General features: G+C 31.5%; 2 protein-coding genes across 8 annotated transcripts in view; one reads left to right on the top strand and one right to left on the bottom strand.

The window, feature by feature from the left end:
- The window catches only part of LOC117180896, a 40,752-nt gene extending 35,607 nt beyond the window's left edge, over positions 1 to 5,145 (top strand). For 2 of the 4 annotated variants that reach the window (XM_033373492.1, XM_033373496.1), the window contains one exon: positions 4,904 to 5,144. In XM_033373492.1, the coding sequence (XP_033229383.1) occupies positions 4,904 to 4,974 (71 nt within the window). In that variant the 3' untranslated portion in view covers positions 4,975 to 5,144. Of the gene's footprint in view, positions 1 to 4,903 lie in introns of all 4 variants that reach the window. The other 2 variants (XM_033373495.1, XM_033373494.1) reach the window with 2 other exon arrangements.
- The window catches only part of LOC117180895 (proto-oncogene tyrosine-protein kinase receptor Ret), a 161,674-nt gene that overhangs the window by 20,763 nt on the left and 129,085 nt on the right, over positions 1 to 11,826 (bottom strand). For 3 of the 4 annotated variants that reach the window (XM_033373488.1, XM_033373489.1, XM_033373491.1), the window contains 5 exons: positions 8,968 to 9,272; positions 8,146 to 8,347; positions 5,296 to 5,425; positions 4,926 to 5,127; positions 4,636 to 4,823 (listed from right to left, as the gene is read on the bottom strand). In XM_033373488.1, the coding sequence (XP_033229379.1) occupies positions 4,636 to 4,823; positions 4,926 to 5,127; positions 5,296 to 5,425; positions 8,146 to 8,347; positions 8,968 to 9,272 (1,027 nt within the window). The remainder of the gene's footprint in view (positions 1 to 4,635; positions 4,824 to 4,925; positions 5,128 to 5,295; positions 5,426 to 8,145; positions 8,348 to 8,967; positions 9,273 to 11,826) is intronic. The other variant, XM_033373490.1, reaches the window with a different exon arrangement.

The raw sequence follows: 11,826 nt of genomic DNA, 5'->3' as shown, positions 1-11,826 counted from the left end.
ATTATATATAGTTCAGTAAAAGAATTATTTAAAAAATCAAGAATAAAAAAAGTCATAAAATATTAAATTTATGATTAAAATTTATTAAAAAATTGTATTGACGGTTTCCAATCGTACCTGATTTCTTGAACATTTTATCTTATTTTTAATCCACGATTCTTCATTTCTAGTTCTTTTTCTACCTTGATTCATTTTAATATCTTTTTCTTTTTAATTAATATTCTCAAAAATATCTAAAAAATCTCAATAATCTCGAAAAAAATGCTTTTCCAACTATTATAAGAAACAATTACTTCCCTGATTCTATGTTTTATTTGTAGAATTTCATAGAAAATGACAAAAAAAGTTACTGTTGTGCATTTGTTTTGGTAAGATTGACTTGACCTTAACGTCGTTCGCTGCAGCGCGTACGTAGCCGTCCATGCACGTTTTTGGGCAGCATCAAGATTACCGCTTGGATTTTAAAACATTCATAATTTTTGAACTATTAATCCAATTGATCTAAAACTTTCCATAAAACTTTTTTGAACCTTAATGAACAACTTTCTCACTGAAAGCTATCCGTAGCTTAAAATTCGTTCGCTAAACGAGGCGCTTGAAGGTTAAAATTCATGATTTTTGCATTGCCTCAAAAAAATTAATAACTTTTTGTTTATTACAATATTCTCGTTTTTCTTTCTTAGATAGTTTCAGAAGACTTAAACACGTACTTTGTATTGGGGAAATCGGGAAATGATGAAAATTGGCTAAATTAGCGCGAGTTGAAGTGAAAAAAGATTGGAATTTTTCGTTTTCAAAAAATTCACTTTTGACCAATTATCTCAAAAACTACAAAACCTATAAGTTTTTGCAAGCGGAAAAAAGATGTGCCTTGAAATTCTCTACTAGTATCAGTCTTTAAAATTGTAATTAGAAAGATTTTTTAAATTGACACTCAGGACAATACTTCTCAGGCTGAATGCGGCCGTGTCCCCTTTTGGTAGCCAGCGGTTCAATTCTTTAAATAAAAATGTACGCTTCAAAATTTAAATAAAACATTTTTAAAGTTAAAGATTTACGAATTACGCATTCTAAAATGAATGATATCATAATTGAAAAATATAATAATTTAGCTAATTATTTAAAACACGGTTGAAATCAAAGCTGGACAGATTTATTTTCTAAAAATGTGTAAAATTCCCGGTCAAAAAATAAATTCACTGCTATTTCCCAATTACCAGGTCCAGCGGCCATCCTCTTTTTGCATTGATGACACCGTATCATTTGTCGCTCTATTTTCTTTTCATTTTTCTCATAGCTGTTTGCTCATCACAGTCACAGAGATTCAAATGTTCGCGCGATTCTCCTACCACATCCCCCCCCCCATGAGACGGTTCTCCGCAATGAGGGAGCCGAGGCTACGCTCCGTGCACAAGCTCAGAACCTCAGACTACGCTCGTCCGCTCTCTGGTTATAACAAAGCTAGAAAAGAAAAAATATCCCTGCAACTCAGCGAACTTGTTTTCCTAGAAATTTGTAAGCAAGACTAACATCAGATCACACCTAAAGTAGTGGCATCGTTTCAAGAAGAAAAGTTTTCTAGGTTCGCGTGTATTGAAATTTGTTAAAATTCAGGTAACAAAAATTCTGCGTGGAACCGGAAAAGTAACTTTTTTGTTGGTAAATGTTTTATCTGAATTTAGGCTTGCTTTCAAAATTTTAAGAAAATCAGTTTGCTGGGTTTCACGATTGTTCATGTTTTTAATAATTTTGTTACAAGTTATGTAACATAAATTCTGACATATAGGTTTTTTTATTGTTTAAACCTGTTAATAAATGTTAGAAAGAAGGATTCAAAAGTTAGAAAAGTATATAAATACCCTACCGAAAAGAATCTTTGAGTATATACTAAAAATTCTTTAGGTCAAAGAAGCTCAGAGAAACTCTCCGCAGGCACTCAGGTAGATATATTTAAAGGTCCAGGAAGCTCGTTTAAATGGTCTGAAGGCTTTAAAATATCCTTTCCGAAATTGAAATAAGAATACGATCATAAATAATAAGCAGAGAGGCTATCTCAATAGAGTAGCCTAAAACATAATAATTCGGAATCTACGGGTTTCGATGACTTCAGATATCTAACTTTTTTTTTAATGCTTAAAATTAGAATTAATAGAACGTTTCTCGTAAATGGAATGAGATATTCCAAAAAAGACAATATTTTTGAATTCAACTAGAAAATTGTATATCAGTATAAAAGTTATAATTATAAATAAGTATAATGAGAAAATTCATCAATTAGAAAAAAGTGTTAATAATTTGAAGAGAAATTTTAAAAGGGAGAGCGGATTAGCCACGACCAACTACTGTAAATAACTCTGCCCGCCCGGTACGTGACGAATACAAAAGGAACATTATATTACCGTCGCACCACTCATAAAACGACCTCTAAAAGGATCTTGAAAAGAACCCAAATCTCTCAAACTATTTCCGAGACTATTTTGTTTCAAATCGACTTAGTTTATAGGCTCAAATGGACCAAGCTATTTCGCTAAAGAAAACTCGGAGATTTCTTTCGGTAGGGAAGTATAATAATAAATAGTATATGAAAGTATAAAAATAAATACGGGATCTGAAGTGTCCCGCCAAGAACTACACATTATCTCGACGTTTGAATAAACTACAAGTGGTCGCTAAAGCTCGCTTCTCATTGGTTGATTAGGCCTAACTTTGAAACCTTATTGTTTCCAAACAAAACTTCGCACAACTTTTTGCTACGGAACTTTTTTGTATATTTTGTTGTGCACTATCACATAGTAGAAGGGGTTGTATGGGTGGTGGGACACCCTGCAGAACTACCGAACATTCTTTTAACTACTGGCCCTACCAGTTAACATTTTTTCGTATCTTGCGTAGTCGGCGTGTTAAAAAAAAGAAGTCCGACACAAAAAATTGCACTTTTAATTTTTTTCCTTTTTGCAAAATTATACATAATATGAAAAATGCGACTCATTAAAATTGAGTATTTTGTATCAACTATTTTTTCCCTTTCTTATAATGACGCATACTCAATGTGATAGGTGATATGTGAATAAAATTGCTATAAAGCAGTGTTAATCTATTACACTTACTGAGAGGTATTTAATGCAAATTAAAATTATTTCTACGTTCTTTGAAAAAAAACACAAAAAAAAAATTTTTTCACAACAATAACTTCACATATTTATATGAATTGGTTTCTAAGAATGCAAAATAAAATTTAGAATGGTGTTTTACAGACATCTCAGTAAGTGCAATAGATGATTAACGCTTCTTTATAACAATATTCTTCCTTAATCGTATTAAGTATGCTTAATTATAAATCAAATTATAAGTTATAAAACAACTTATTAAAAAATACTCATTTTAATGAGCCACATCTTTTATTTCAAAAAGGAAGAAAATTTGAAAATCCAATTTGGGATTCGGACCACTTTTTTAAATTATGTAAGATATGAAAATTTTTTAATTGGTAGAGTAAACAATTAGTAACAATTTTGGGTAGTTGGAGAGGTACAGATGAGTCAGAGAGGTTTAGTGGACACTTAAATTAAATGAGTGATTAGGGAGATAGGGTGAGCAAGTAGAATGTCGCGTAGTTCGAGGGTACGGCGGGCAGTCAGGGAGGCCGTTCGGGCTTCGTCCACACTGTACCTGATACTATCTTACCAAATTTTTGTAAATGATACAACTTCAATGAATTATTTTTTACTTTCTCGATAAAAAGATTATATACAACTTGACTTCGTTCAATTTTTTAAAATAAATGTTTCAGTTCCTCAAATCATTAGAAAATGATTTTTCAAGCGAAAATTTTTAGAAACAAGTATCTACATTTTACAATAATGTAATTACTATTAAAAAATGAATTATGCCATGTAGAAAATAATTGTTTTTTCTCGAGAAAATAAGCTATCATTCATTAAAATAGTCTCATTTCCAAAAAAATTGATAGCAAATTCATCAGAAATCATATTGACACTTTTTCAAGTAAAATTAGATATTTTTTCCTGAGACCTGTTTTTTTGTGTCAAAAATCATATCATGGAAAAAATAGTCTCTCCACGATTTAAGAATCAATATAATATTACTGTTGATTTGATTTTAAATAAAAAACATTTTCAATAACAAAATGTTTAAATTAACACAAAATATTTATCTTGACCATGTTTTTTGCATTTCAATCTTTTCTCCTTACTTTTTATCAGTTTTTGAAAAATGGTTGAATTTTAATATGGCTGGATTCGTTCAAACATTTTTTTTTAAAGAAAATATTTTCTAAAGAGATAACTATATTTTAAGATCATTTACTTATTTTCAAAATTGGAAACGGTAGATTTGTCGACACATTTTTCTCCGAAAAAAAAGTCATGGTTTGTTAAAATTGAACCATTTTTAAAAAATTGATAGAAAGCTGTAGTAAAAGAAAATTAAATGGAAAAACTCTTGTTAAAAAATATATAAAATAATTTAAATTCCTAAAATCAAACAAGAATTTTTTCCAGTAGATTTGATTTTCAACACGCGACAACTTCCTTAACGGGGGCAGAGATATGAAATCTTTGACGGGTATGAGGCAAAATCTCCCTTCTACAAATTATTACATACATATTTTCATACTTGGCTTACTAGTAGGACTGTCCAGGGCATGTAAAGAGGCAAAATATGCTTGATTATGGACGGTTCGTGGATTTAAATCCAAGTATTCGACTCCATCCTCCAACATACGTTCCCATTGGAATGTGAGTTCTTTAAATGAAGGCCTCATTCCGGCTTCTTCGTGCCAACAGGAAACCATCAATTTGTATCTAAAAAAGGAAAATATGCATAAGAATTTATTTTGCAGGTTTTGAGAAATAATTGTAGAAATTAATTTCTTTTTATGAAGAATTTGAAAGAAGATTTCCTACAGTTGAGGCGAACAATTTGCTGGTCTTTCCATTCGGTATCCAGCTTTGAGAAGATTGTAAAGATTATGCACATCCACTCCAGGATAAGGCGAGGCGCCTAGAGTTACTAATTCCCAAAGGAGCACCCCAAAGCTCCACACGTCGGATTTACTCGTGTAAACGTGATCAGCTAAGGACTCTGGTGCCATCCACTTCACAGGTACTGAAGTATAATTTATGCTTATGACATGTTTTTTGAGATAGACATATAATTTATGATGAAAAAGCAATGTAGAGTCTTTTTTTAATTTGATAAAATTTGAATTCTTAACAATTGTATTCTTATATAGAAAATTAAACTTTACAAAAATGCATTATTTTATTAACTTACCTCGTCCTTTGCTTCGTTTCAAATAAGCGTCGTCTTCATAAACATCACGAGTCAGTCCAAAATCAGAAATCTTACAAACTTTACCAGCAGCCAGCAAAACATTTCTTGCTGCAAGATCTCTATGCACCAACTAAATGAAAGAAATGACAAATTTACCAAGAATTAATAAATAATATATTATTAAGGAATTTATGCAAAAATTACATTCTTTCACCTATTCCCATATTTTTCTCCTCTTTAAAGAACGCCTCTCTTTCTCCCCTTTTCGAGAAACTTCTCCCTTTTCTTGTTTTTTATTTTTTTTACTTAAATGTTTCAAACCAATTAAAAAATATAACTATTTGTTATTAAAAGTTCATTCTTTTTAATTGAAAAGTCAACTAATTATATTTTTGTATTAGACTTCATCTGTTTTGGTAAAAAAATGTACTATTTGCATGGTTGAAGATTTCATAATTTAGAGAAAAATGTAATTTCTTTTTAAAAACTCATTTTTTTCGTCTAAAATTCCACTACATGGTTGAAACTAATTTGTTGAAAATTAATTTTATTGGTTAAAAATTTAAGTATTTGTTGAAAATTGTTCATTTTTGGTTGAAAAATAATTTTCTTAACATTTTTTATTAAAAATTCATATTTTTTTGTTAGAAATTCGACAAATTGAAAGTCGAAAACAACTGTGTTAAAAATTCATTTCATCATGAAGATTTGCACTCAGGTCTCAATATTCGGGTATGGCGTACAACTGGCCTTGTTCATCAATCGGGGGAACCAAAAGTAAACAGTCAGGGCCATCTAAACCGTTTCCACTGTTATGTTAAAAATTCATCATCTTGGGCTTAGAAATTTATTCGTTTGGTGTATTCATAATTTCACGTTGAAAATTCACCTTTTTTCTTGAATGAACTGTTTTTGAATAAAAATTAAAATCTTTTTCAGTTGGAGTATTCGCTATTACATTTTTCGTTGAGAATTCATTTTTATTTAAAAATAAACTATTAGGTTGATAGTTGAACTCAGACCATACAGAGGGGGGGGGGGGCGAGGGTATGGATGTTTGACTCCCAACCCCCACAAATTCTTGAAATATGTACATAATATACATATACTCTCCGGTGTGCCGCTGCATACACACAACCCCTCCCCCTCCCTAAATTATTCCTGCTGTTTTTTTCTAACTATGGTCTTGGTTGAACTACTTTGCTGAAACTCCATTTCTATTGTTGAAAATTCATCTAATTTGAAAATTTAATTATTTTGTTGAAAATTCGTGTTTTTGGCTGAAAATTAATTTTTTAACGGAAAATTTAACTACTCCCTTTCTTTGGTGAAAATTGATCTTTTCTTTCTTGTAAATACATCTACATATTTGGTTTGAAATTCGTCTCTTTTGCTTAGAAATTTAACTACAAATATGGTTAAAAATTTAACTGTTATGTTTGAAAATTTAATTACTTTTTTGGAAACTTAACTATTTTGGTTAAAATTAATATTTTTGGCTGAAAATTTAACTTTTTCATCAAACATTCGTCTATTTCACTCAAAAGCATTTATTTTTAAATTCTATTATTTGGTTGATAATTCTTTTTTTTAATTCAATTATGCGGTTATAAAATCAGTTTTCTTGTACGAAAATTTGTCTCTTCGGATTACAAAGTCAACTGCTTTCTAAAACGCCTATTTAGCTTGTAAATTCAATATATCGCAAAAAATTAGTTTCATTTTGTTCAAAATGTGGTATTCTTAAACTTAAAATGTGAAGCGTTTTATATTGAATTCAATAATTTCCTGTAAATTCACCGATTTCTCCTGTTTTGAAAGCGTTTCGGGCTCTGAAGTCTGTTTTTGTTGAACTTCTTTATTAAATCTTTCTATAAGGAAAAACGTTAAAAGAGTTACAAAAATGCATTACTTCAAGTACAACTTTCTTATAGAAATTAAGAATCTTTTCATGAATAAAAACTTCTTCAGCATCCTTTAACGGAAGCTCGTTAAATATTTTTGAATAGGGAGCCACGAGTGCTTATATCGTACCAAGATGAATCGTAAAGTAGAACTTACTTTTCTTGTGTTATGATGAATAATTCATGATTTAATTACATCAACAGAATCGCATTTTTGCACAAAGAGCATAAAAATATTTTCTAAAAAAATAAATAATTTCGACAACCACCATGAAATACTCCTGTTGTAATTTAAAAAATTATCGCCTTTGAAAAAAATGTCCTAATAAAAAATCTCTGCATAAAAATAAAAAAAGGAAAGAAAATTGATAAGGCAACTAACCAAATTGGTTATACTTAGTTATTAATTCATTTTTATTAATTTATTAACTTTATTTAACAATGAGGTTTCATCAATCTTGATTTTCTTTTACTATCTCGTATTTCGTTACAGTTCCAATCTGCTCAAATTTTTCTTACCTTGATAAGGGAGCTGTATGAGTATATAAACGTTGGTAAATATTATTTATAAATATTCTTTTATTGTGATTTGATAATAATAAATATAAAAAAGACGAAAAAATAAAAAAGAGACGGAAGGGAATTTGCTTGATTGCCTTTCATTTTTCTTTCATCTTTTTTATTTTTGCCCAGATTTTTTTCAGGAATTTTTTTAAATGGGATCTTTTTTAAATTACAATGGGAGTATTTTATGGTGGTTTTCCAAATTTGATCGTTGAATTCTTGGTTTTATTTTCGGGAATGCTATACATTAACTTTATTATTGGACGTTAAATATGATTTTGAATTTGATTTTAATCTAATTTAAACTTATTAAACTTTAATATTCCTTCATTTAGACTGATTTTTTTTGTGAAGATTACTTCCCTCAACTTTTTTATTTTACCTTGATATCAGCGAGATATGCCATCCCTTTGCTGATTTGCCAGGCAAATGATAAAATATCTCTAGGAGTAATAGCATAATTTGATGTAGAATCGGCTGTTTGTAATTCTTGAGTTATATTATTTGGTGACGACGAAAGCAATGAAGTCGAACATGGAACTCTTCCTTCGGATTCTAAGTGTCGACTGCGCCTCAAATAATTCCTGCAAAATAATTTAATTAAATAATTATAGATACCAGTATTCGCGGGTAGTTTAAAAATGAAATAAAAGGAAGCTGCAAAATAATGAAGACTCATAGTTCGTCGTGAAATCTGAAGAATGTATATTCTCCTTTCTTTTGACTATTCTTGACCACGTTCGAATTCTGTAATCAAGAGAAGACAGGTCTCGAAAAATTTAATTACTCAAAATTTGGAGCAAGACTAGACGGTTATTGTCCTTTTGGTATGCATACCATTGGTCTGGAATTCCTCTAACTATTTCCGCATTCGCAATATCAGCTACATTCTTCATATTCAAATAAACTAAGAGAAAATACTGTCTTGAGGAATTTGCATGGATAATAAAATTCCCTACAATATTTGCCTTTATTTTCGAATAATATAAATCTGTTTCTTCCAAGGAGAAAATTCGTTATTTAACTTGTACATGCTATTCTCCATATTAAGGAATATAGTGATCAATGATTTCTATAGAGAACCAAATAATATCCGATATTTTAAGAGCGAGTTGAAAAATAACTGACGGACTAAACATAAATTTTATTTGCACTTTAAGGTCAAATGGGTATATTATTTCAGATCAAGAAGGGATTATGTCACCTTAGTGAACCAAACTCAGCAAATTCGATGATGAGATATACAGGGCCGTCGGGTGAGGTGCAGGCTCCCAAGAGTCGAATGACATTTGGATGCTGGACTTCTTTCAGGAGCTGATATTCTGAGAGCAAATCAGCCAATTCGGATGCACAAGCATCTTCCTTTAGGGTTTTTACAGCCACGGTTGTCAACCCTGTCCAGCCACTAATATCCATTGCTTTGGCTCGCAAAACCCTTCCAAATTCACCCTCACCCAGTACTTGCTCTATGGTCAAACGAGTTCTAGGGAATTCCCATTTTGGATCAGGCTGCAAAAAGAACAATTCAAAAAATGGAGTAGGTTCATTTTATTGCACAAACACCACTTTTTTTAGAAATATATTATTGAAAATTCAGTTTACAATTCAATTTGCAAGAAGGAGAATTACGCTATTTTGTTGAATTTCAAATAACTATTTCCACTACTTTTTATATTTTACCATATGAAACTTCAAATTTTTATTATTTCGAAATTGCAATTCGTCTAAGTTACCCTTACGAATAAAATAAAGTTTTTAAAAGATATTTTTAGTTTTTATCAGCTTTTCGTAGTCAATTAAATAAAGTCATCTTTCCTTTCAGTTCAGTGAAAAGTGTCACATTATTCTATGCATTAAAAATTAATTTAATCTATTCTCTCGCTTCGTGGCAAATCGGCACACGAGAGTAATTTAGAAGCTTCGGTATTGATCAGCATGTAAAACCAATTACAAATTCGAGAATATTCTGAAGCGTCTTTAAAGGCTCTTTATTTCTAGTTTCCAAATTTAAAGAAGATAAATTATTAAGTAAATAAATGAAAAACACTCAGAATTTATACATAGTTAAAAATACTTGACAAAAGAGATTAGAATAAGCAAAATTGAAAAAATTTAAAAACATTTTATGTTCCAATTACAAACTGTGAAATAATTACACACTATTAGATTTGGGTAACTTCTAAATAGCAGTATTAGAATCAAACACATCTTTTTAGAAATAACATTATCAATTTCAAAAGGTAAGAATTTGTAACAATTTTTAAACACTGTTTAATTACACAGCCACACAAAAAAAGTGTGCGGATATGGTAATAAGACACACGTATTCCTATGGATTTTGGGGCGCTGAATTTAAATTCGGTATCAAAAATCACCCACCACGTCATGGTTGAGCCATAATCTCAAAAAATTACGAAAAATCATGCACTTAGGCAAATAAATTTCAAAATAATGCCAGTAATGCAAATTTTCACTTCAAAAACATGTCGATAAATGTGAAGGATCAACCCTTGCCTGATATCAACTTATGTAACATAACTTTACCCAACAAAACCTGACCTCACAACACAATTAAACACAATTAAACTGATTGTGCTGTCCCGTTGTGTTTGCGGTACCGTTTCATTCAGCTTCGGCTTAACCTACATAGAGGTTTAACCTATCCTAACCTAACAAAACCTGACCTTACCTTACCGATTACGCTGGCAACCCTGTTCTTGCGTACTTTCATATTTTGACATTAATAGCAGTAAATGTCTGGAGTTTCTTTAACACTTTTTGCTAGCATTATTCGCCTTTGTCTGTAACAGGGCACCTCCACGTGGTGACGGTGGGCAACGGATCCACATTGGCTGAATCCCTGGGTAAATGGCGTTCATGCCGTCATAGCAGACACAGGTAAAAAGTGTATTACGATGCAGGGAAAACTCCAAGTGTCGGCGTCTGGTCAGGGTGGGAAAGCGGGCTCTCCGACGTCATCATGCAACCGTAGCTCTTCATCAATGGATCACTTGGTTGGTGTAGAGTCTCATGCTACAAGGAAAAAAACTGCGAGCATTTCTCAATCGCATGCCTGCAAGAATAGCTCAGATTCATTCTGTTACATTTGCAGTAAATATGAAGTGAGCAGTTTGCGAAAATCAATCGACGAAGAAGTGAAAAGTCTTTACGAAAAGTGTTTTGACCGTAAATTCCTGCACCAAGAAACAAAATGGGTTCCTCACGTCATTTGCAATTCCTGCAGACTTATGTTGTATCGTCTAAAAATTCAAACAACGAAAAGCACCGCAAGTACTCTACACCAAACACATGGAAAAAAACCCGTTATTGCGAAGGACTGCTACTTTTGCATGAATTCCGTCAAGGGTTCAACGCCAAAATTAAAAATAACATTTCGTACACTAATGTGTGCACAGTCACAAGAGCAATTGAAATCAATAAAAATGCTCGCCAGACTGATTTAAGCGCTTTAGAAGATGATAGAATGGAAGTTAAAATCAACGTCATAAAGACGGTAGTGAAACCAGTGATCGAACAGAAAATAGTTCTGATGATTCCGATGAAAATGACGAAAAAGATGACGAATATGGCGTGCATAAAATGAAATTGAAGATTCCAATATTAGTGTCACAACTAGAACTGAATGATTTTATTAGAGATCTTGGATTACCGAAAGACGGCGCTGAATTTGCCGCTTCATTTCTAAAAAGAAGAAATCTTCTAGAGCCAAAGACAAAAGGTTCATTCTATCGCGACAGGGACAAAGAATTCAGAAAGTTTTTCGTTAAAGACTGAGACGCGTCTTTAGTGTACTGCACTGACGTTAACGGACTAATGAACCACTTGAAGAAAAATGTGTACAGAGACGAAGAATGGCGACTTTTCATTGATTTGTCAAAACGCAGCATTAAGGATGTTTTACTGCATAACACGAATACTTACGCTCCTATACCTATAGCTCATTCAACGGTCATCAAAGAAGAATATAACAATGTTAAAATGCTTCTTGAAAAAGTTAATTACACGAATCACAAATGGCAAATATGTGGTGATCTCAAAATCA

The sequence above is a fragment of the Belonocnema kinseyi genome, chromosome 9, assembly GCF_010883055.1.
Source record: "Belonocnema kinseyi isolate 2016_QV_RU_SX_M_011 chromosome 9, B_treatae_v1, whole genome shotgun sequence".
Taxonomy (NCBI): domain Eukaryota; kingdom Metazoa; phylum Arthropoda; class Insecta; order Hymenoptera; family Cynipidae; genus Belonocnema; species Belonocnema kinseyi.
This window is presented reverse-complemented; position numbering and strand designations above follow the sequence as displayed.